The sequence below is a fragment of the Thermobia domestica genome, chromosome 13, assembly GCF_964235325.1.
Source record: "Thermobia domestica chromosome 13, izTheDome1.hap1.1, whole genome shotgun sequence".
Lineage (NCBI taxonomy): Eukaryota > Metazoa > Arthropoda > Insecta > Zygentoma > Lepismatidae > Thermobia > Thermobia domestica.
The window spans coordinates 187,405,570-187,432,899 of NC_137466.1; the positions used below are offsets into that span (position 1 = coordinate 187,405,570).

At 34.2% G+C, this 27,330-nt stretch overlaps 1 protein-coding gene across 9 annotated transcripts in view; it reads right to left on the minus strand.

Moving 5' to 3' along the window:
• Window positions 1-27,330, minus strand: part of eIF4G1 (eukaryotic translation initiation factor 4G1) — a 249,513-nt gene that overhangs the window by 5,632 nt on the left and 216,551 nt on the right. For all 9 annotated transcript variants that reach the window (XM_081737076.1, XM_081737080.1, XM_081737075.1 and 6 more), the window contains 12 exons: window positions 26,653-26,896; window positions 24,335-24,426; window positions 21,982-22,154; window positions 19,554-19,672; window positions 18,790-18,968; window positions 17,178-17,350; window positions 15,480-15,559; window positions 10,897-11,039; window positions 9,800-9,895; window positions 6,672-6,812; window positions 5,872-5,950; window positions 4,732-4,896 (listed from right to left, as the gene is read on the minus strand). In XM_081737076.1, the coding sequence (XP_081593202.1) occupies window positions 4,732-4,896; window positions 5,872-5,950; window positions 6,672-6,812; window positions 9,800-9,895; window positions 10,897-11,039; window positions 15,480-15,559; window positions 17,178-17,350; window positions 18,790-18,968; window positions 19,554-19,672; window positions 21,982-22,154; window positions 24,335-24,426; window positions 26,653-26,896 (1,684 nt within the window). The remainder of the gene's footprint in view (window positions 1-4,731; window positions 4,897-5,871; window positions 5,951-6,671; window positions 6,813-9,799; window positions 9,896-10,896; window positions 11,040-15,479; window positions 15,560-17,177; window positions 17,351-18,789; window positions 18,969-19,553; window positions 19,673-21,981; window positions 22,155-24,334; window positions 24,427-26,652; window positions 26,897-27,330) is intronic.

Sequence of the window (27,330 nt, forward strand, 5' to 3'; positions counted from 1 at the left end):
AACATCGAAAAACAAATTTTTAGAGGCTTCTACAACAGTAATAACGTACTGGGAGAGATGGGGCAGGAATGGTTTGAGACATAAATTACTGTAAACGGCACTATCATCTTTATCTAAGGACTGTTTTGAAATAAAGTACTCCGAAGAAAATTACATTGTCGATTTCCTCTAACTTCGTTTTTACTTGTTCGAAATACGTCATACGGTGACTGCAATAGTCAAGCGTAAGATACTTTGGATGTTAATTGCAACGTCTATTTCACTTGCGTTATTACTGTTCTAGAAGCCTCCAAATTTTGGTGGTTTCTCGAGGTTTGTTACTATAGCGGGCTTAGTTTGCAACACTAAAATAATAAATGTGAAGTTCTCGTTTAACGTTTAGATTTCAAGTGTGTGTAATAACCTGACCAAGTGCCAACTGACAAAAAAATTGAGTTTGTAACACTGTTAACCTGGTGGTAGTACCTAAGTATGTCATCCGGTTAACATTTGCATGGCACAAACTTTTCAGTTTTTGTTTTTTTTTTTTCTATTGGTTTAAAAGTTACAAGGGTGAATCAAGATGAACAGTCCATTCTGTATATAGTCTCCAACGTAGTCACCTTAGCAAGAACTACTATAAATATCAAATTTTATTCGAAAAAATTGGCGAGTTTGTTTCATCTCAATTCGCACACAGTAAAATCATATTCTCAATACATTCCTATTCATTCGAAATGCTACAATAGCTCATGTAAGACACATCAGCCCTGTTGAGCTTAACCATCATGAATCAAATATGGTGTCATGAAATTTCATCATCTGTGTCTCTCGAGCGAGGTAATAATTTTAAAGAACTATTGGTAATGTATTAATGGACAGAAATATCTGTTTATTGACATCATAGGTTGGAAACATGCCATCAGAAGAACTTTTAGTACTTGCAAGATTGTTAACACCCCACATTTGCATCTGTACGTATTAGGGATGGCCGGATCCGAAGATCCGGATCTCAAATCTTGATTCTTATCCAAACCCACACCCCATCCAAATTGTGATAAACTTGAATATCTAAAATTCGCCAAAAGTATTTTCACGAAGTCCTGACAGTGAAGAAGAAAACAGAAAAGACTAATATTGACAAGTCTATTTGTCTCCTTTATTCTACTATAAAGATAAAATGCTTGCCACATATATATATATTAAAAAAATCCGGATGAGAGTTTGAATGTCGAATCTAGGTCCGTCCGGTTCCAGGACCGAGACACACACCTGGGATTTGGAACATCTGAAACAGGAATACGAAACTCGAATATTTAAAATTCCTCAAGAGACCTATTTCATTGACAGTTAAGAAAATAAAACCAGTTAAGACAAGTATTAACTAGTTTTTAAGTATATTTATCTTGCTCAGTCTTCTCAAAATATCAAATGTATACCTTAAGTCGCGCTTTAACTTGACTTCTCATGAGTGTTGTGTTCAAATACGAAAACTGTAATACGGTAGCGGCTTGTTTCAAATAAAGGTCTTTTCATTTTTAACAGCAAAGTTAGGTACTTTCACATTGGGGAAAAATTAGCAAGGCACATGCCACTGATTAGACTGCTGGTTCTTACGGAAGCTTTCACATTGAACCGAAAGATTTCCTCTTGTGGGTTGGGTATCGGATTGCCACAATTTACCTTGCTGAAAGACGTGGTTTATCAGGAGGTCGGCCAAGATTCTTTTGGACTTAGCCTGTAGACTGTTTCTGGTCTCAATTACTCCCATATAACAAGACTAACCATATATATAGTTGGTTCGAAATGAGTTAAAATATCACTATTGACCTTAAGGGGATAATCGTGATTTAAATATTCGTAAATCAGAAGAGATGTGAAAGTTAAGCGTTAAAATAAATCCGATAACTTCGGAATGAAAAGAGATTTATATGCAACCTAATGATAGCAATAAAACTCCTTATGTAACATTTTCAAAGCTATGATAAACAGTTCTTCTTGAAGAGGGTTTACGGCAGCATAGAAAATTATATAAATCCAATTATTATAAGTAGTACCTCTGACAGTCCCGCATTTCACATCACAAATCCCCTTCATCCTAACAAGTGGGCAATCCACTTACCCACGATAACTTTCAGCTGTTCGAGTAACATCAATTTCTTAGTTTGGGTTTGGGAGATCATGCTTCGGTGAACCTTGACTATCACCATCAAACAGCTATTAGAGAATCAGAACTTATTTCTGTACTAGATAATGTGTGTTACAATAGCTTTCGTCTATAGAAGACGGAGAGTGTATGGTATTATCGCAGGAAATATTTGATACATGACACATTGTCAGTATTTAGGAGTAACTTTTAAAATAATCAGTTACTTTAAATCTGCTACCGCTTAGCCGAGAAAACCCGACAGCCACAGTCGAGTGGACTGTGGCATTAGGCCCTCTGGTAGGAGCCAAAGGATTGTCGTGTGAATAGTTTTTTTTTTTTTTTTTTTTAATATATATCATAAATGCCTTCTTTATTATTAAATTTTATCCAATATTTCTTTTCATCTAGTTTTCGAAACTCAGAGCTAGCTACTTATCTTTCTAATTCATGTTCATAGTAAGCACAACTAACCACTAAGGAAAAACAATCTTTTCAATAAAATTCGTCTCGCGTCTTTCGTAGCTCTAAGTTTAGTTATTCTTAGCTGCTGTTTAAGTTGAAGGGCGTTTTATCATTTTCCCTATTTTTATCTAGTTTTGCATATGTAAGTGAATATATCTGTAATGAAGTCATAATTACTCAGTTTTTGCACCGTACATTGTTTCCTCAGCCTCATTAATCTCTTCACCCCCGCTCCCTGAATTCCAGTTCTAGGATTATTTCTTGAGCAAGGTCCATTTAATGGGGGACTGATGTCTCATGTAGGCTTCTTAACTATAACATCAGCAATAAAGAAAGTAGGGTTTAATTTGTACTGATTTTAGATAGCTAAATAATAATAATAATAATAACAACAACAATAATAATAATAATAATAATAACACGGTGCGAGCTTAGGCTAGTTGTTAGGATTCTTGCTTCGCAATTGGGAAATACCGGCTTCGAATTCTGAGACAAGCCATCCTGACTGAGGATTTTCCAGGGTTGTTCCTCAGTTATACTGGGCAAATGCTAGGTTATACCTTCCTTCCATTCATTTTCCAATGTTATTTTCATCTGTTGATTACTACAGTGTAAAATGGCCTCTGAAGATGTATCTGCTAGCTGATAGTAAACAAACAATAATGAGATAATATATCTTCATGAAACGTGTGGGTTAATTTAATTACAGCCTTACAGTCCCAACAGATAGCTTAAGTTTTAATATTAATTTCCTGACTTTTAAATACTATTTTCATATTTTTTTTTAGCTTTCAATTGTCTCCTGTATGTTCCCACCGAGAATTGAACCTGAGATCACACGAACAAATGCGAATGTTAAATATTTTTGAACATTTTACTATACAAAACACAAAACGCTTCAATGATGCGATGCATGAATATGTTTTGGTTCCATCCAGCAATGTATGATTGAAGAAATCTGGAGTGTGAAGAAAAAAATAACAGAAATCTCCTTTATTTACTCCTTCAACAAACCCCCGACCTCAGAAGGGCAAGACGTAGGTTTGGTGATAAAGTCATACAACGAACACTTTTTATTAATACTAATAATACTACACAACCATATCGCTCTCCTGAAATTCTCGTGTATATGTTTAAAAAACTACTGTTCTTCCACGCCAACCAGCCTATATTTTTTTATTGTACCTTCAAAGTGAAAGATATTCATTATTACATGACTCACTAAAGAGTTTGTTTTGTCTAGTATTTCTGCGATTAGAAGGGTCTTATCTAAAAGATATTTCATTTGTATGAGAAAATAGTCAAGTTTATTTTGTAAGAATAAAATAAACATTTTCCATGTGAAGCTAACATTAAGTTTTGAAGAGGAGCTAAACAGAAGAATTTATCATTTACATCATTTCTTTTAGACAGTTAAAATTGCTATACTCTAAAATGGGAAGAAAAACTTGGAAACATTTTGCTAAACAGACTTGTACAGAAAGTGCAACATATAAATATTGCAAGGTTAAAATAAAATAAAAACAAAGGTAGCACAAACGTGTTATGGAAACATTTAAAATCACAGCAGCCTACTATATTGGTGAACCCGAAAAAAGTTTTGACGAATTTTAGATATTCAATTTTATCATCACAATTTCATTTGTAAGTTTGGATACAAATCAAGATCTGAGATTCGGATCCGGATCTCATTGGGTCCGGGATATCCGGATCCGAAAATTTTTGGCCATCCCTAGTACGTGTAACAATTTTGTGTACATTATATTACTTGGACACGTGAAATTATGATCACGTTTCTCGGACATCGCTTCCACTGTAAAAATACTTCATAGTGCTGACGCACAATAAAACAAGCTACATTGTGATTTCAAACGCTACACTATATATATATATATATATATATATATATATATATATATATATATATATATATATATGGACAAATTTTGATGAAATTTGCAACCAAATCAATACTTTGATGGACGTCGTCTTTTCAACACTCAGGTATTTCTGACCATTAGAGCTATTATTCCTCTGTGTTAACAGCACAACTAGTTTTCTTCTTTAACTAGATTCTTTTCCAAGAACAAAGAACAGTTACACTTTTTTTACTTATAGAGCTCAACGAACAAATTCCTTACCTTGTGGATGCTCTAACCTATTTACAAGTGCATGTACAGCATAGAGGCATTGCATTTCAAAAGCTTCATTGTTGTCCAGATATTTACGGAGTAGAACAGAATTCTGGACTAAGGTTTCTTTATTTAATTTCCATGTAGACCCGCCACTTCCACTGCCGCCAACGGCTAAGAAAAAAAAATGAATATTAAGAAAGATATACCAAGAAATACTCAAAATATTTGTTTAATTCATTAACATACTGTGACAATGTTCGTGCATGTAGTTTAAAAGAAGAATGAAGATTTTAATTGTAGGACGCAAATGTGGTCTGTAATCTTCGAAATTTGGTGTCCAACATCTATCGATCAAAAGAAAAAAAAACTAAGTTTTCTACCTACTGTCTGCAGTTAACGCGTCATTTAGATGTCATACTAATACGAAATGAGAAGGAATACCATTTCATGTAACTATCTTCATTCCAGTTTTTGCTCTACGTTGGTTGCTAATTCATACTTTACAGAACGTAAATGACCGAATTCCATCACTAGATATACACGCACATCATTGTCAGAAACTAAATTTAAATATCAGCAAATGATGGATACAATAACATTTTAATCGTGCATTTTCTGAAAATCTGACTAGTACTTTCTCTACGTCGAACTTTCATTTCAAGGTAATTTATGTATACGAAATATAGCCAGAAGTAACAGGAAACAAACAAAAACAGAGTAATGATTATGACAACTAAGGAACGTATTCTGGATTCGTAATCATTATTATTATTATTATTTTAAATCTGCAAGATTGAAAGAATCACGAAGAGATGAAGGGATAAAACTGTAATTCTACACAACTTCACGTCACAGACGTTCTGTGACAATAGTGTAGTTGCTTCGAATTATCTTTTCATTCATTAACCCTTTCCAAACTTTTTTTTTTTTTTTTTTTTTTTTTTAACACTGTATTGTACTTTGATCCTCGACATTGTTCCTTAGTTTTCATGATCACTGTGGTAATTAGGAGGCGGTTTCTTTTGCTTTATTACTATTGCTTGCAAGCTGTACTACGAGCAATAATAATTACATAACGTTATTTAACTACAAATATTGTATAAATCAAACTTGAAAAGGATCATACTAATTGAAAAAAATACTTACAATAAATTGCACTTTCACAGACTGCAGTCATCAAGGCACGTATGAATTGAGGTTCCTTAATTTGTTCTCCTACGTTTGCCTGAAGAAAATTAATTAGCAATGTTAAGATTACTTGCACGAAGTAATAATATAGAAACTAATTTCATTATAGAAAACTTTCTCCATGAAATACTTTCGCCTTTTAACATACATATTAAAAAAATATCAGACAGAAAGGCGAAATAAAAGAGGTATGACGTTTCTCTAAAGTATATGATTTGTAATTACCGAAATATATTCTAGGCCCCAACTTTCTAGAACACACTCGCCTTACACTACGACTGTTGATGTTTAAGATTATGTTTTCTGTGTGTTTCGATATCTCTGTGACAATGATCGCACGCATATGCGACGAGTTAAGACCATTCATCAGAATCTCAAAAATGAACAATTTTCATGGTGACAATTTTCGAAATTATTTGGCTGGAATAAATATACCGGCACTGTAAGGTTAAAGATAACTGATCATTTGACTCAAGTCTGTGTTTACTTGTGGATACAGGATTTTTCAGTTTTAATACAAATTATACGAAACATACAGGGATACACTATACCTCAGTACTAAATGTATCTGCAGGAAGTGATACTAACATGTATATACTTGAAGACTTATCTACTTATCATAGCTGTTTCACCTCCAACTGCGAATTCCATGTGCCTAATGAAGTTAGTAACAAAATCGTATCGTTATATAAACTTTACATTTGAAATCATGAGATAAAGTTACCTAAAATGTTTTGTCACTATGTATAAATACTTACTTCTATCCAGTCGTATATTTCGTCCGTAGGCTTGTCTGGTTGTCGTAGGAACTCCTCTAATTTCTTTTTAACTTGATCCATGGTCATGTTTGAATTTGCAGCACTTGAAGTAAATTCTCTCGGAGAATTAAAATCTAATTGCTGAAAAACAAAAAGATTTGTATGATCATTCGTCTTGTAATAAACTTTGAAGTTCCTGCATACTGGTTATTAACTGAAGGAGCAGATTAATTTTCTATCCCTAATTTCAATTTCAATAAATAAATAAATAAATAAATAAATAATAATAAAAAAAAAAATCCATGAAAATATAGGAAAAAACATTGAGGAGTGTCGCTGTACTGTTTAAATGGTGTACCGTACTTGTGTGAATATAGGTTGAACCTCAACTTTTGGCATGCGATTAAAGAGAAAGTAAATCTCAACTATAGGACGCAGTACTAAATTTACGAGAAAGTTCAATTAGACAGTACTTTGAGATGCATCTCTCTCCCTTCCTACTTTAACTCCCGCATAACTAACAGTGACTCATGAAGATGACCTTTGTAATAGAGATTGATCAGCATCCAGAATCGTCTAACGAGGTGAAGAATCAGACATGGTGATGCTGAAGTGGTGGGAAGTGATTATGCTTGATTTGGGTGGGTACAAACAAGCTGACACAGTTTTGTAAAACAAAGTTGCTTTTCTTTTTTCAAGAACAGTTACTCTACGTAAACATTCCGTATGTGTTACGTTATCCTGTTAGTAAAAGTATCAAGTGTTTTTTGTGCCAGTGTAAGGCGTTACCGGTACCCAATGGAAGTGGCAAATTTTGCGAACAAGGTTAAGTTTTTCAGCTATTTTCTTCGTAAAGTCTTTGATGGTTTACAAAAGTATCTGAAAAAACTTGTAATGGTATTAATTTCAACCCACAAGATACGTCTACATGTTATTTTTAAATTGACGATTTATGATCTCAAGGGGGGAAAATCTCTATTATAGGCCACACTATTATTTTTGAAGCCAAAATTTAGGAAAAAGTGCGGTCTATATTCGCGCAAATACGGTATTTGTGGTAACGTTTAAAACAGCTGTTGGTTTTCTCTGCTTCTGTTATACTGTATCTTAAATGTCCAGTTAGTATTAACTCTAGGAGTAGTTTACCTGCAAAGATCTTAGTGATTTTTCTGTCAATGATTTTATTCTCTAAAACTTTGGTTAATTCATATATGACTAAATCATACTTTGTTGATCTTTAACAACCTTTGTGTACAATATTGCTAGATGCAAAAGAACTGAATTAAACGCGTCAACTACATAGAAATGGAAGCTCATTTAAGCTTGCTGGCGTTCACAAATAATACTGTTTTTTTTTTTTTTTTTTTTTTTTTTAATGTGTGAATTTCCCGACTTGTTGAAAATAAACTTAAATCTTTTAGAAATCCTGTAGGTAGAACAATTTCTTCCCCAGATTAATAAGCCTAACGTTAGACAGGGGATAGGATATTAACAGACAAATGATCTAAGATTACAACAGCTAATTAACAGTAATCGGACATTCTGAGATATAATTTTATTAACACACAGTAATTCGAAATACAAGAACGTCTACAGTGAATTATTTTAGCAATTTAAGATTTAAAAAAGCGGATATTCAATAGGTACACGATTTGACGGAGCTTAACTAGTCTCATCAATTAATACAGATTTCGAAATTCGATCATTTATGTAAATACAGTTCCAACCAAAATTGACTGTCTTATACCCCATTGCTTTCATATTATTCAAAAAACAGTGATCCAACAAGAACTGCTACTTAAGATTTGTTAATTTCTGTCTGAGAACTGTAAACTTACATTTAAATAGTGTAATATTGATGTTATCGACGTACAGTATACGTTTATCTTTGTAATTAACGAATATATTGCGTTCCTGTAATCGTTTTATGACAAAGTTTCAATGAAACCAAACATTTTGAGCGCGAAGAAAAAGAAAAAAAGAATGTTACAACATATGGCTTCTATGTTTGATTACAGAGAATAATTCAAGAAATCGTTTTTAGACATTAAATTTGGTCATTTTTCTTAGATCGGTATTAATGAAGTGAACTGAAGTACAGACAAAAAAAAAAAAAAAAAAAAAAAAAAAAAAAAAAAAAAAAAAAAAATTCGAAATAATCTCGTTACTTACAAACCGTTATCTTTAGAATATACGGTTAGTGTAAAAAATCAACTGCATTAATTATGGATACAGAAAAACAGCGAACCGTGATACAATATGTAGTTCGTCAAGCAGTAGCCAATGTCTACTAAAATTCCAAAATGAAATTTCGTTACCTCTTCTATCCCAAACCATTATAATTTTGTAGCATTCACGAGTGAACTGGTGTGCAAATTGCGCCGAATTTTCATGCATGCGATAGAAGCGTACTTTGCTTGCGATTTGATAGCGTCTAAAACTGACCATAGAGAGAGATTTTTGGTGGTGAATTTTGACGTTTTATAGAAAAAAATTTTCCAGTCTCGACTTATATTTGTACAGAAAAAAAATCGTGACTTTTTTAAACTTTCATGACTGTTGATTTCATGACTTTCGTGACCGATAGACAATCCTGAGTAGTAATACTATTCTGAAAGGACCTGTGTTCAGGATGGCAATAATAATTTCCCGAAACATACACAGTTGTTTCAACACAAAGTGTTTTTAAGTATACACTTTTAATAACTTATTTTAAATTTTATTATAAGCAATTTACGGATTTGCTCAACAGCTAACTTCAAATTCTTAGAATTATCAATTTATCGATATTCTACCTACGAATTTTTTTTATTTATTTATCTATTTATTTTTTTGAGGTTTCTTCAGTATTAACAGTAGGAAATGAGAAAACAGTTATACACAATTCTTAAAGTGTGTAAAATTAAATAAATAAAATTACAAACAAAAAATAAGTGCAATCACCGTAAAAGAGTGATTGAACTTTCGTTATCAATGATTAACACCTAGAAGAATGGCATTAATTAACATCTCAGTATTATGATAAATAGAAAGTACTTGTTATAAGTATGCTATTAACCAGATGAATAAACTATCTTCTACTCAACTTTATAAACAAAAGTTTTACATAATAAAAACATGCTACGTACTTGCTCTTTTATAAAAGCATCTACATCTTCAGCTGGAACAAAGTCTGTCCACTGAATTCCTGAACTATTCCATTTTTCCTTTATCCACGCCGCATTCTACAAGATCAAAAGCATTGGTATTAACGAAATTATCACTAACATGAAAACGAAAACTAAATCTGACTAGATATCAATTAACGTTAAAACTGAAAATGATCGATTGTTTCTACAATTTCCATCAATGACAAGAAACTAAACCTAAGCTTTAAAGATTGCCTGTAAGAAGCACTTGAAATACTGACTATAAAACACATGAAAGGAATATTATTCAGGTGAGTTAGTGGGTATCATAATGTGTTCGAGACGCTCACTAACAAACAATTGCAAAACTAGTTTGGTCTGAGGTGTCGTGTGCAAAGCAAGACAATTGGACATTCTCGAAAACATATCTTACAATTATCCATCATATCTAGTATGGTGACTGCCGTATTCACACAACTTGGCAATTTTTATAGATGACTTCAGGATCTTTGTTGCATTTTGTTTGATCTGCTAAGACCTTAGACTTGCATCTAATTGAAAATCTGTGGGACTATTTGAAGCAGAAGGTGAAACTCTGCAACCCACATCCTTGCACTCTGCTGGAACTACGGGATTTATTCATTAGTGAGTGGATTTGCACCATTTCCAAACTACCGGTATTAGGTAAGTTTTACTTAGATTGCCTTAATCTTTCGTCTGTTTGCTTCACTCAAATAGCTACGAATACTTTGTCCAATGGCTAGTGCAGTCTAATTTTCCCAAAATCTCTACAATTTCAAAGTAATGACCACAATTACTACGCCCACTATTAAACTAGAAAAATTCAAAAACAAAATTGCTTATATGTATGCAACAGTTTTAAATTAGACTTATTCTACTTTATTAGCAAAAAACCTGTTAGAAATAATAACGAAACAATTAGAAATGATGATAAAGCAGTCCATTAACATTTACAAAAATTGTTAAGAGACTAGTATGACTACTACTACACGCCCATGTGTCAATGATTTCATTAATACATTTGTTGGAAAAAAAAAAAAAAAAAAAACCTACGATTAGTACTAATGAGTATTTACCTTTTCTTTTACTAGCAAGCGCAATACTTCAGCTAATAAATTTCCTGCTAACGTTTTTGCGGTTGAGGACTTAACATTTTTTAAAGATTGAGCAACATCCCTAAAACTTGTAAATGATAATGTTTCATCAGCAAGCAGGGGGCCTGGAATAAAATTTAAAAAGTTAATATTATACATCATAACCTGTCTGGAATAATTAAAATATTTAAAAACAAATACGTACATATTATATATATAAAAAGCAATGTGTGCATTCATCTTCACACCGATACACAAGTTTTAAGTTACAAGTCAGTTTTCTATTCTCAACAATGAAAAAACACCTCTATAATACAGTCATCGGGCCCCTACTCTTGACAGTACTTGATCTTATATCAGATACATCAAGATAAAGAAAACTTGTGAGCACATAAAAACAGTTACAGTAAGCTCTCTCTAATCCGGTATTCTATGGTTCGGCATATTCTGTAATTAGGCATCAATCGAGAAGCTTACGTTTTCTTTGTGTGGATTCAGGAGTTTGCAGACTTTGAACCGCCTGTTCGCGGCACTGCGTTGTCCGCGATTTTAATGATTCGCTTAAGTGTTTACATTGCCTGCCAGTTTTCATTCCTGTACAGTGTTTTCCATTTTCTACCGGTTATATTACAACTGTACGCACAGTGTACTGTAAAATGTCTCCGAATTCAAGTGCTGATAAATCTAAAGCGTGTGACACACACTACACAGAAAAACAGATAAATATTGATCTCGAGAAAGTCAAAAGCAGAAAATGAGTTATTTCAATACTTGTCCTTGGATAATTTGTCATGAAAAATTACGAAATACTTTGTACAATAAAATATTTATATGGTATGCACCGATTCAGAATGTACACTCACGTCCAAAATTATTGTCGCATATCTGTAACTGTCTTCTTGTAAGAATATAATTTGATAATGATTTTGTAGGGTACTTTTAATACTGATACTACGTGTATAATCGGGAAATGTACATTTGTGGTAAATTTCACAGGAAAAGAATTATAAATATGAAAATTAGAATAAGTAAAACAAATGTTGCTAAATGAACAAGAAAGTTTTTATTTTCGTTTTATTGTTCTTATTTACTGCTCTTTTGATATGAAATTTTCCAAATACACGTCTTTGCCGATTACACACATACTAACGTTATAAAAAATACCGGACGACTTCATTATCAAATTGTATTCCTACAACAACTCATTTATAGACATGCGACAATAATTTTGGACATGAGTGTATGTAAATACACGTTTTAATCGTTTGCAATTTTATCTAGGGCGATTTCTCTGTGGTATTTCCGTTGAAATTATATTGGTGTATTGTATTTGTGGATGGGTACGATATTAGCTACTAAGTGTATTAATTTGCTGCCTCTATTTTACAGCACAGGATGAGAAAACAGGATCACGATTATGACCTCTAAGAGGATCGAAATACTGAGAATACTCAACACAATGAAGTTATGCAGTACAAAGGCAAGTCCATTAGTAATTATTTTTTGGTGTATCGTTCTTTTCTAATTTGCAAAGATGGATACGATATTAGCTACGTATGAGTTATAAAAAATGGTGGACATGACAATACTAAGAGAGAGGTGTGTGTGACGAGGAAATAAAAAAATAACGAACGATTACGGTAGGACCCTTGAGTAAGTTTCAAGAATCGAAGCTAAAACAGCTGTCACATGAACTAAAAACTACGATAATGGAAAGAAAATTGAAAAGCGGAAGATGAGAAGGCTAATACATGATTGGGAAAGTATCGAGTTTCCAACAAGTAGAAATTAAATTGACCATGATCAACAAAAGAATAGATATACTGGGAACACCCAACGAATAGAAAGTAGGCGGTTCAAAGGTAGTCTATTGTTCTATATTAAAATGTACCCTAATGCGTCCATTAGTAATTATTTCTTGTTATTACTCATTCACACATTTTCTAAATGTCAAATGTCATACTATATGTGCAAATCAGAATCCTTTTGGCTATGAACACTATTTTTCTCTTCATTTTCTTCTCTCATCACTTTTGCACATTGTATGTTAAAATAATGAAAACTATACATCTCTCTTTTTCCAAATACTTATTAATATAAGACGAGACACCAATATTGAAAATATTGTTTTGTATATACAGTTACAACTGCAAACCCATACGTTCTTGAATATAGATTTTCGGGCTAACAACCAGGTAAATTCAACTTTATCCAACCATCCCAGAACTGACTACATTCACAAACAACGAGTTGCCAAGAAGAAGAAGAAGAAGAAGAAGAAGTGAAAGTTGTGACTATCATTACCCCCTAAGAGGATCGAAATATTGGGAATACTCAACAAACGGAATAAAGTACCGCGGTATAAAAGTAAGTTTATTAGTAATTATTTCCTTGTGTTGTTCATATTCAGATATGCAGAATCGACCAAATTTGATACTATTTGTGGAAATTAGAATCCGTATGGATATGAACACTAGTTTTCTCCTAATTTTTCTCTCATCACTTTTGTATTGTGTATTAACATAATTAAAACTATCTTTTTCCGAATAATACCAACATAAGACGAGAAAATAATAAAGAATTGTATATAATCTAATTCGTTCTTTTTCAGTTTGTTAATGGATAGATACGATATTAGGTATATGAGTTTTTTGGGATTTATATACAACAGGTTATTACATAGAGAAATACAATACAATACAATCTGGCTGGCTCAATTGGAGAAGGATGAGCGGTGTACTGTGAAAAAAGTAAATTGTGTGTTAAAAGACGGTATATATAAAACTGCAATAAAACTGGCAATGATGTATTGTAGCGAAATCATGTAATCACAAGGACCGTGGAAAAGATGGAAGTGGCAAGATAAGAAGCCAAGATGGATGTGTGGTATGACGAAGAAAGACAGAATAAGGAATTATACAAGAGGCAGACTGTGATGGCTGGGACATGTAGAACGAACAAACGACAACGTTCAAGGCTGTAGGTAACAAGTAAAAGAAAGAGGTTAGCACCCAAAACGATATGGAAGCAGAAAATACAAGATGGTTTGAGGAAGAAGGACGGAGAATGGACAGGTTAAGAATAACATACCGACCATTTGCTGTTCATTTGTTTCTGCTGGGTCCGAAGTTGTGAGCTGCATATGGAACTTACAATCGTTATCTTTTGCACTGAATTAATTAGAGCGAAAGTTTGGTTAACTTACGGAAAGAGAAAACCTTAAGAGCAAATAGACGAAAGTAAGGGAAGGAACTTATTTATATAAAAATAAAGTGAAACATACACCGGCCTATGCTTTGTTTACCAACAAACGCATTGTAAAGAGTTTAAAAAAAGTTCTCTTTTTTCTAATACTTAGGGCTCACTTTTTACAAGACAGTACAAAACACTAGATTGGAAAAATACTAGTAGAAATTAAAGGATTGTTATCGTGATCCCACAAAAGGATCGAAATATTGGGAACAGAAGAAAGTACTGCGGTACAAGGCAAGTCTTTTTTTAAAAATAAAATAAAATAAGATGTACTCATATGCGTTTATTAGTAATTATTTCCTGGCGTTTTTCATATTGATATCCAGAACCAAATTCCATACTACTTGTGCAAATCAGAATCCTTTTGGCTATGAACACCAATTCATTTCTCTTAATTTTTTTCTCATCACTTTTGCACATTGTATATTGAAATAATTATAACATTATCTCTTTCCGAATATTTTGCCAACACCAACAAGGGAAAAAACATACTGGAAATATTTTTTGCTCGTATAGAATATACAGTTACAAATTCAAAGCTTTTCTACATATTTTTTATTGTGATCAGCTACGACTACCCAACGTGATCCGTGTATGAAACTGTACGAGTAACAGTTATTTGAGATTAAGATGAAAAGTACCAATGAATTATTGCGTAAAAAAGATCACTAAAATATTAACACTCAACGCAAATTAGTTAAGGATTAACTTTTGATATGCTAAGAAAAGTGTATGTGTGGTGCAACAAATTTTATGACGGATCACCACATACATTAAGATTTTTATACGAAAATGCTTCCATTGTCGAATAGTTGAAAAATGAAGATCAAATAATCCACAGAACCAACCTTCTCTTGAATGTTCAAGTCTGTATTGCCATTTAAGGTTATAAAAAACAAACAAAAAACCGGTGTATAGAACTTCAAAGGAAGAAATAACATTAAAGTTGGTATCTATAAAGAATTAAATAAATGCACAGTGAATTTACAAAAATAACAAGTATAAATATTACATATAAAGAAAAAATCCTTCAAATAAAACTGGATTCATTCTCTCACGAAGCTAGGAGAGAGTGATGAGATCTCTTACGTCTCATATGCTGAGTGTAGTATTCATACTATAGACCAATATGGCCTGTACATTGGTCACACAATCCTTGTAGTTAAACATACGGTTATCATTTTCGCTGAACAAAAAAGCTGCAATCTCCTTTTGAACTCCAACAACAGCCATTTTAATATCTTGAAAACTATGCTAAACAGTCTCTGGATATTACGTTATAAAATACTTGTCAAGAATCTTTACCCTCTTACCTATACATTCAGCTAAATACAACCAAATTTTTGGGATGTCAATTGCTAGATCTTCAGCTACATCTAATATTTCCTTCAATCTGAAAAGAAAACAAAAGAACACCAATTATTTTCGGATACCTTTTACAAATAAATGTAGAACCTTACAATATATATGGTGCAAAATATTAGACCTTTTAAACTTTCGCTTGGTTTGTGTGAATACATCTATCATCCTAAGGTAAGGGTAGAAATTGAGATTATTTTGATCCGAACTTCAGACTACTGAACTTATGTAATCTGATTTCCGTTATGTGGGGTAAGGTGTCCCAATACGGATTCTTTAATACCCAGATAGTAAGAACTAAGAATTCCGGCTTTCAACGGTGTGGGAGACCCGGGTTTGATTCCCCGTGGGAGCTCATGGGTTGGGACTTCACGTTAATGAGTAGGTTCCGTCTCATATAGTCTCGTTGCTAAAAGTGTCGCCAAACTCAAAAACTCAACTCTGGATTTCCGAGGCAGAAAAGGGTTCTTTCTCTTGGTTCTATGTTTTAACTATTATCTAATTTCGGAAACGCAAGATGAAGTCGCAATCCTCAGGCTCATTGAGGCACTATATTTTTCATGCTATAAAATGTCGAACTGTACATGGACTACCGTACAGTCTACTGTAATAAGATGTGAGTCACAATGCATTGACTTATGGCATTGAGCATCAAAGACATTTTAAAGGAAACCATCAGTCTCGAAACTTTTTGACATCACCTCATGCATCAAAAAACGACCTAGAGTCGAACTTTCAATCCCTCTCGAGCAGTGAGAGAAAAGACTGTTTACGTTATGATGCAATCCAATTCAACAAACTTCCTTACACAAATATTTTCAATGGTTGGTTGTTTCCAGTTATGATTATTGGTAGGTTCTTATGGGTCGAATTTATCATACAAAATATACTTTTAATAGCGCGTCTTCGTTATTTCGTAAGTACGAATTAGTAATCTGAACTTAGATTTTATTTTTTTGCCATCCTTAGCGTGTTGGCATCTTTTGCTGCTACCGCTGGAACTATTAGACTCTTATGGTGCTCTGATGTCCCAACGACTTGTTTTTAATTAGTCTGTCTAAATTTATATAAGTCGTGGATGTTTTTCATACCTTCCAAGAGTTCCTACCCGATATCTGAAAATGTCCTATTCTGAATAAATTACAAACGTGACAATTAGTGAGAATCTCTACTTACAATGAGCTATCAACACAGCTTGTCTCCTGTAGCGGCACTCAATTGATTTTCCCTTGTTATTGAGCTAAGTCATATCCAAATTTAGTATTGATGAGGTTCTTACAGTAACACAAATGTCTCTGTTAAGATGAACTTTGCGAAAAGCTACATACATACATATATATATATATATATATATATATATATATATAATCTGCTTTTATTCTCTCTTTTCTTCACTTTCGCATTTAAAGCAGTTACAACTCCGAAGAACCGAAAAACTACGAAAATTACAGTTACGTTCGCTGATTCCAATTACACGTAAACATTAAATACAAACAGACCAAGAAATGCAAAGGATCAACATAATACGAATTATGTCTATAGCTACACAAAGATTAAGAAATCATGTTGATGATTATTAACAATACATAATATGAATGCTACCAACTAAATCGTTCAGAAGGTCAGAATTTCTAGGAAACCATTACACTCACCCTTCTATATATTGTGAAACCAGTAAAATATTTTGTTTTATTAAATGTGCCATCAGACTTGCTGCATTCTTTCGTGCCTGCGACGTCCGTTCTAAAACAACATTTAAACATTTGCTTACGAATTGACTAATTGTGGATGGATGGAAATATTCCGTGACACACATTGTAGCTTCCTGAAACAAGAAGTAATTCAATTAAATGGATGCTGTCGGAATAAAAAAGCAATGAATATACAATATTTAAATATGCAGCTAAGCATAAATGGTAAATAATCTTATAAGCTTTCTTACTAATTTATACAGTAAATTCCTTACACGAAACTAACTACATTAAAGCATTAGATGTTTTAGAGTATTAGAATTTCTAATGCATTAAATCAATACCGCTATTTCCGGGATACTTTTTTCCCTTCAAGCATGAAACCAAGAATATAGACGAATACGCAACTTTGTCTATATGGAACAAATCTGTCCATTGCAAGGAGGACGAAATAAAGAGTTACTAGACACTTACTCCTTACAAAATTAACCGAATTAACACACCAGTTATTCCCAATAGGAGATACCATTAATTTGATTTTATAGGACGAGATTTTAAGTTTCATTTAAAAATGAAATATTTAAGTTTACCGTTCCACGATTATGCCGTGTAGGCCAAAGGAGACTGTAATGAGAATGAATGACATGGTAGAATGAAAAGTTGGAGGAAGACGGCAGAACCCTGAGAAAACCCAAATACGTAATATTTGTCCACCACAAAGGTCACCTGGAGTGAACGGATAACAACTTGGGACCCCATGCACAAGCAGAGATCGCTTCGCCACTGACCTACTGGGGACCCCGAAGTTTATTTGGAATCAATAAGTTCAGTATGTTCGACGCTACACAACCTGGACCGCACGAATCAAAGGCATGGAAGCTTGGAACACGGACAGCGATGAGAAACTAAGAACCGATTATCTGTACATTTAATGTCCCACGACTCATCTTTACTCACTGATTCTATTAAGATATTTAAAGATTTAATTTTAACCAACATTTTCTATATAGTTTACCGAAACGCCCTGAACTTTCGAGAGATCAGTTACCGTAATGAAGTTACGAAAGAAACACCTTCACCGAAGAAAACACACATGTAGTATGTCCTAGATTCAATAATACTAGTTTGATCTTCCATTCCCCACCACGAAAAAGTTTTCGTGTTTGCAAAAGTCAAAAATATGTTCATATTTAATTAGACATGTAGAAAGATGCCACTGACTTGTCATAGAAACCTGAGCCTTAGTAGTACCTACTATAAGGTAACTCAAAGTGCAAAAGAATAAAATTATGGAAACTGCTTGGAACGCGGAAATGAAGTTTCGACAAATCGTTGCAGGGCAGGCAGGGCTTAATCAAGTAAAGAAGTTCCACTGGAATAATAATTAGAATAAAACGCACTCATCACGTTGTATTCTTAGTTATGCTCATCAAGTAAAAAAAGCATTACATTTTCAAATATTAAAAAATTTGAAAATCGAGCTCCCTAGTTCCAATGGAAGAAAACCGGAACATCAGTATCAATTTAGTTAACACTCATTTCTATGGCTTAATATATTTAGAAAATCACTAACCTGATAATTGGTATCGTTAAGGAATTCCTCCACCAGACTATTTGCTTTCTTCTCTAGTTCTTCACCGTCAACTGAAGGACTACCTTTAAGAAGACTTGCTTGATTATTTGTATTAGATTCTTCTCGTGACACAGAGCTATCTCGGGAAGACTGTTGACTACGTGAACGAGGAATTTCTCCTTCAAAATCAAATAAATAAAATTTTTTAAAAAAAGTAATTCAACATATACAGTACATTAATCATACAAAATACTTGTAATAAAGAACGTACAGCATTACAAATACATCTTATTGAATTATTCATGTGTAAAAACTAATGAAATTAAAAGGGTCGGCAGAAAATTTGTCACTTCACTGGGCTATGAGACAAACGAAATACAAATTACAAGGTACAACCCAATTCAATTAACAGCTTTATTATAGCTGAACGCCCTTTTTCAGCACCGACCTTAAACGTGGTATGTCAACTAGTTTTACTTGTCTCCCACACAAACTGCGAGGACAATACCTTTTAGCTACGACAGAATGTATGAAGTAATTTAATTTTATCATTAATAAAATGTGACACCTCTGAGTGCACACTCCATAGATGTAACTACGAAATGTAAAGATAAGGGTTTTGTTTTAGCACTCCCATCTGTCATAACAAGTAAAGTTTCTTGCTATGAAATGAAAAAGTGCATACATCTTTTACTAATACAGAATTTCAATTGCAGCCTTACTTGTATAGAAATAATAAAATCTAAGAACTTCACTATACTTACCACCCATTTGCCTAACAGCAGCCAGGGCCCTCTCCTTTTCTGCTGAATTTGAAACACTCGTAAACGGTTTCGGGTACGGCACACGAGTTTCTTTACTAGCACCCATAGGAAGAGTTCGACTGAAATTAAGTAACATTGTGATTTCAAAAACTAAGAAATAAACACTGACGTGCCACATAAATATTCAACAAATGATGCATTGTTGCACTCAATGTAAGACTTCTCAAGAGTATGTTCTAAAGCTACGAAGTGTGTTTTGGAAGTTAAGAAAAATCTTTACATGAAAACTTACATGAACTACTAAGATAAAATCTTAAGCTTATATGTGCATATTCTTATTTCAGAGCTCAATTTGTAATTGCTGAACTGGAAATATTATATATTCATTTGGGGTAGTGGAAAAAAAGCTAAGAACGATATACGAAAAACTTTCTGAAAACTTCTACTTGGTTCTTCAAAAAATCATGAGCATCCGTCACAACACCTTACACAACACGATTAATTGGTTTAAAGAAAAGTATACGCTACGCAAAACCGCACTGTTCGAAGTCAAGACTTTTATGCCCACCATAAAAATTCTGGCTAGAAACTAATTTGGAAATGAAACACAGTATTCCTATGAACTAAATAATGAAAATGTTTTTATAAACAAAAATTGAATTTCCTCAATTATAAATGGAAACTTACGTACCACAATTATGCCTCTAAGCTACATGGGATAGATGATTAATTAAAGTGCACAATTATAAATGGAATTGATGGAATGAAAATGTGGGACACTGAAATAACTGGGGAAAAGCTACTAACACAAAACAATGCTATTCCACCACACATCCACATGGCCTGGGACCGCTCGCACCAAGTATTAACTGAGCTACCCTTTACATTCTTTAATTGTAATGAATGTAGTCATATCACAAGCCAATGAGACTTAACTTACACAGTTAGAAAGTTTGATATTTGTCTTCAATGTCCCTTCAAACCAAATAACTCCTCACACACGGTATACGGTTTCAAAACATGAGACAGTGAAAACTTTTATACTGAGATTTAAAAAAATCCCAGACACACCTATCATACTTCTTCGATTATTTTATGTTTACTATACAATTGTATTATGTAAACGCCCAGAAGGAAACTTATACAACATGCAAAATAAATACTTGGTTCGACGTTTAAATCTGCATTACGAAAGTAGCTAAATGCGTAGGTTTGAAAATTGCAACATCAAAAAGGAATGAAAGAAAATTTCAAGATTTGACACGTGACGACAAATGATTATGGCCAATTCATGGACCTAATAGAGCCAACTGCTCATTGTACAGAGAACTATCGAATGGCCCATTCGCAGCACTCAGCGGAGAGTTGACAACGAAACTGAAAACATTTTTTAAAATTTTTAATTTTATTTATTTATTATTTTTTTTTTTTTTTTTGTGTGTGTGTGTTATTGTATCTGGCGTCACTTAGTGCAGAATTGCGAGGCCGGTATTCAAGAAAATGGCTTTTCGTACAGTAAAATTTGTGCGGACGCAGGGCATATTGTCAAGATAGTGATCCATGTGGGAAAGTAAAAGACAGAAAAGAAACGCTCGCAGCGACCATCAGACACTGGACTGCGCACACCACGGGATGGAAAGTCCGCATGGTAGTGTCGTCTAATGTTAGCTTTATGCTGGACTGGCGGCATATATGCCTGTGTCAGATTCCAACTTTTTCATTGACCTTGAACATTGTAGCTAGTACCGAACTGAGTGGCAGTCGGTCGTGTCAAATTTTCCGCTTCAACTTGCTCTAGTGAGAGAGATATCAGTCCAACGCTTCCAAGCCGTAGAGGAACGAGAACCACTGGTTTCCTACACTGGCGCCTAAGTGGATAATCAAACATTTATAATATACCGTCTCAGTCGGGAACTTTGTTAGTCATAATTGTCTAGTGGACAAATTTTGTGACCTCACACACAAGCGATTCCTCAGAAACAACCAAATGTTCGTATGGTATGATGTTACGACGTATAGAGATCTGCTCATAGCATGTGGAAACTTCACTGCATACTGATTTATCAAAATTAGAGATGTACAGGAGGGGAGTTCTAGTTTTAATCACCTCTCGTGTGCCATGTGATGAATCTAGTATAAATTCCATTCGTATCATTTCTTGGTGATGCAATTTCCAATTGACTAATAAAATTATTACACATGCCTACAAAATGTTTGTAGATTCCATGGGAACTCCTGATTCATGCATTCGAACAGGAGTAGGGCTTTTCCTCTACATTTACTCTCGCACAAGGAAACCTAAGTTGATCTAAAATCAACTCATTTAGGAACCTGTGCTAACCCACCTATCATTTGCAATATTAAAGTTCGTATTTCCTATAAATCTACTGAACAAGAATTTCCCCACTGTCCTAGAATTATTACTTACCTAGCAGACATTCTCTTATCGTCGTGAGTTGAAATATCTTGGAGTGCCTGGAATTGGTTTGATGAAACAGTCTTGGGGCGTTCGGTAGTTTTAGGAGCACCACTACCGCGACCCCATGATGAAAATGATCGGCTCGGCCCGGGGCCCAACTGAATGTTGTCCGTTGGCTCATGCTGCAAAAAAAGGTACCAATACATTATTTTGTGCTAAACATATTGTACAAAATAAAGCAGTATGGTATGGACTGTGTTACTGTCTGAGCTTTCGGAATCAAAGCTGTATTTTTATCCGTAAATGATCTCTTAACGTAAACACTATTTTTATTTCCCTTTAATTCTATTCCTAATAGGCAGTGGAGTCAGATGGTTGAATTAAATGAGACTATATATTTAGGCCGTATTTTAAAACCAAAAGACTGAAAATTAGTTTTTCTCAAAATTAGAAATTATTTTTTTCTCCAATTCTTCTTTTAAACATAAAGTAACTTGACATTATGCTAATTCTTCATAATTCTCAATATTTTAAAATACGATTGCCCTTACGTATAACGTATTCTGGAGGATCGAATAAGTTATGTTACTGGAATAAGTTATGTTACTGAAGTTCTAAATGAAAAGAAACGAAATGATTTGACGTCCCACAGTTAAGCCGTGTAGGCTAAAGGAGACGGATGATTAATGAAAGCATTAGAATGTGGAACGAAACGAGAGAGCCTCGAGAAAACACACGGACAATAGGTTTTTCATCACAAAGTCATGAGGCTAGGAAGAGAACACAGAACCACTGCGCCACTGCGATGAGCGCTCTACCACTGAGTCATCGTGTCCTCTGAATTTCTAAGCTAAGTACTATGTTGATTATCCAGCAAGCTGTATCCAACTATTTTACTATTTCTCCTAAAATTTTTGAATGAAACGACAATGTCAATTGATATCTACACATCTTAAAAAAAATGTAACTTACAGAGAACTATATTCATATTACATCATTCAATTAAATACTGTGAAAAGAAAGAACCGATAATTAGACATAGTGCGCAAAAAACACATTTCTTCTATTTAAAAAATACGAACTTCGTTTAATATATTATTATTTCTACTGCAATGAAGGAAATGAAATGAAATCTGTAAGTTTTACGTCCCACGGTTATGCCGGTTAGGCTAAAGGAGACGATGATGATGAGAGATGAGTGAAATTGTGGAATGAAGAAAGTGGGAGGAAACGGGAGAACTCCGAGAAAACCCACGAGCACGGTGTTTGCCCACCACAAAGTTCACTTGGCGGGGGCTGGGATCGAACCCGGGACCCCAAGCACCAGAGGTGAACGCTCTACCACTGAGCCAACGCGCCCCCCCGCAATGAAGGAACTGGATACTTGAATGACTTAAGCAATACAACTAACACAGGAATCCTACACAAGATTAGATGTTTAAGGAGAAAAAAAATATGTGACTTATGAAAAATTACATACACGTTTTCAAACACCTTGCCTTAAAGATAGAAAAAAAATATTCGGTAAAGTATCGTAGTGGCAAAATATTTTAACTGAATGAACAAAATCATTTCTTATCATGCTAACTCTTAATAATAAAACCGCACATACAAGACCGACTACTTTCTCATATGTACGTATATATATACACATACACACACTGGAGTATTCGTGAGCTAAGTATTCAGTTTTGCGGGTATGCATGCAAAGTACTTTCTTATTATTTTACTATATACTGTATTCATAATACAGTACAATTTATATTGTATTTTGGTTTGAAAAACTAGTCCACTGAATGCAACTAAAATCTCGATCTCACAATACATACTTATCTTCGGTAGTTTCCATACAATAGTAGTGGATGAGATTCGTGAGGACAAGAGATGGCACCCTCTGTATAATCCTGACCTAGCACCCAATTATTTTATAACCCCTGAAGAAATACTTCCGTTATGCAAGAAGCCACCGTTACTATTTTCCTCAACTCGCTGGGACGACTTACTCCCCATCGGAAATGAATGTTCGGACCAGAGCGGCAACTACATGAAATTTTAATGTTAAAAACACACGTGTAAGATACTAGAGTTTCACATTTGTACTCTATGTTCAGAAATAAATTCAAAATTCATCTTACATACGTAACTCTTCCCGTGTGACTGCCAACCATTACTGTGCAAATCAAACGTTTGTGTGAGTAATGAAATTTCTTAACAAAACACTTGAGGTCAGAATCCTTTTGGCTATGGAACATAAATAATTCTCTGTAAACAATAATCATCATTCCTCATGTTCTAACCATGTGTTTATTATAACTATGTCTTTGCTTATTCAGGAAAGTGTAATTAAATAATTCACACTTACTTGGTACAGCCGCAATTTCGTGGAGTCTACAGCTCTTGTGGTGCGACCAACGGACTGCCAACCATCTTCGGAAGTAACTCCACTACCACCACCTAATACATATAAAAAGCAGATGTTTAGCCGTAGAGAAACAAGGATTTATATAGGGTGTTGGAAATGCAGGGATTTGTAAAACTGAAAATGAATTGTTATAGGTTCTGACGCTGAGTGCCTCTGAATACATTGTTTACCAAAACTGTTGACTAACACAATTACTACGAACATCCTCATTTAGGACGGCGTAAAGGAGCTGCGGCAATTTTTCCATTAATCTTTATCGTCTCAAGTTTCTGGTCTCGCAACTATACAAAGCTTCTCGTAAGTTAAATCTTTGCTTTTTTGAATATAATGTCTCATTCGTTGGTTCTTAACGTCAAGATACATGATATATATTGTAAAATAATTTTAAATTGCGCGTTATTAAATTTGACAGTATCGAAGAAAATATTACGTGGTATATGAATAATCACAAGTGGATTATTTACACTTAAAAAAATGAATAAAATGTAAAGAAAAATAAATAAAAATGCAATATACCGTTTGTTCTTCAAACTACAGCACAACATTAATTACATTTTATCATATCTATCAATTGGTTCTAAATTTCTTCACTGACCAAGCTTAAGCTCGTCATTCCTTTTCCTTTCCCTAAAGTCCATATACTAATTCTTTTCCTTCAATACTATTTATTCTGTATTTCGAGCAATCTTATTGTAACAGATGTGAGGTCAGAATCCTTTTGGCAATGGAACACGAAATTACTATCCATAGAATATGTCATCATTCCTCACATGAATTCTCAATATTGATGCTCTACAGAGGTTGATTCAGGTACTGAGCCGAAGTCAATGTCCAACTATACCGAGCATGTGCAACCCATCGCAGTGAGATTACCATGAGGCAAGCAACACTATCTCGTTAGTCACGTAGGAGAGCAGTATAGTAGAGCGTCGTCTGATGCCACCAAAACTGAACCGATTCTGGGAGTTCATTGTAGCCCTTTCCAACGATAAGTACAAGGCGTCGCTCATTGTAGAATTGTGCCTACTGCGCCATTCTCGTGTAGGTTGTCCTACTGTGAATCGTATTATACGGAAATACGCGGCACAGAGACTTACACCGGTGACACCGACAGCAGCTAGAACTTTTTTCCCCAAAAGGGATCATGATTGTGGTCAGTGTCCCGTATAGGAGCGAACTGTCTCCGAAAGATTGAGCGAGACGTAAAATTCCAGCATTGTACTAACAAGACGTGAACCAGGTTGAACTGTAGCAAGATATCTGCCACACGAAGAAAACATCGGAATTTTATTACCGTATGGAACAAAAACAGAAATTTCGGTAATTCCTTTCTCTGGCATCCATGTCGAGTCCAGATGCCAGCCAAATGAACTATTGTGCTTTTGTACCCCTCAAGCGGCGCCCGTCCCATCATCCGAGTATGCGCTGTCTGACTTGTGGGAAGCCTATAAAGAGGAGCGGGATGCAATAACCATGGTTTGGCTACAACGCAGTCTCCTGCAATGGAAACTACGATGTCAGGCCATAGTCAGCAGAAGTGGCCTGCAGATTGAATACAACCGATGGTGGAAATACGGCATTTCCTAGGCAAGTGGCACATGCAAATTCGGCCCGACGTAAGTGAATCGACCTCTGTGTATATGTATGTATACTCTCAATAATCACACAGTCTAAAAGCATTTAATGAAAAGCTACAACGAAACTTGAACAAATTTACTTTTGAACTTAGAAAAAGCTCTCTACTTTCTTCCAGACGTTTAAATCCATCGAAGTCCTGGCTATCTTCTTTATTACTTCAATTTACCATTTAACTACACCATATTTCGCACTGTTCTCAGATCAGTGGGCAAATAATTCACACTTTATTGGGGCTAGTACGGATGACCAACCAAATCACTTTATTCTCATTCAAAATATATGTAATTGCTCTCGTAATCGTTTTTTGAGTGTACTCTCCTCTACCGTGATCAACCAAAATTAACACGCTCACTTGGTAATTTCTTTCTCTTGTCAAAACTTTGTAACAAATCAACTGATATTTTCAAACGCTTTCTCTAACACAGTACTAAAACCTATTCTATTGGTCAATTCATTCCGGAGTTATTAACAACATAGGATATTTCTAATAGTAACATTACACAATCCAGAACTTCTTAATTACTAATTGTTGCTAACAACTTCTAAATTACAAAGAAAGTGAAATGTTCTACTTTTAACTTCTCTTTTATTTACTCACTGAATTATCAAAAAATACTTACGATTTCTTTTCCTATCCCTGTCATCTTTTCCCCTAGGAACCATATTTGCTAAGTTCTGCTCCATTGTCTCCCGCTCGGCTTCCTTCTGGATTTGTTCCATCGTTTTAGGATTGCTGTCGTCTCTTCTTGGGACCCAACTGGTCTTACGTAAGTCAATTACATCTTGCAACATAAAACGGACTCTATTCGATACTTGTCTCTTGTCAACGATTCCTTGCATTTGGTTGAAGTATCCCGCCAAAGGCTGCATGAACGAAGATTACAGAAATTAAATTCGCAACAAGAAGTTCTTATTGATAATATTAGATACTCAACTCTTCACATTAAAACTGTCTTACCAATTTTGAAATGCCAGAATGCACAAGATTAATTATAGCTATTTTAAATTAATCTACTATGACACTGAAGCCACATAAATTAATATTTACAATGTAATTACTGTAGAATGTAAGGCGACAGTAAATAAACGTATTATGTCGAAGTTTGCAGAAGGTAGATTATTACACAACTGAATATTAAATTATCGATTTCCACAAATCAAATCAAAGAATTTTGTCTTGGCAAGATATAAAGGCACTATTATATTGATATAAACTGAAGCTTACGGTTTCATACACAAGAGCTATAGAAATCTAAATTTATCAGGAAACAAGTAATTATGAAATGCCACACAATGTT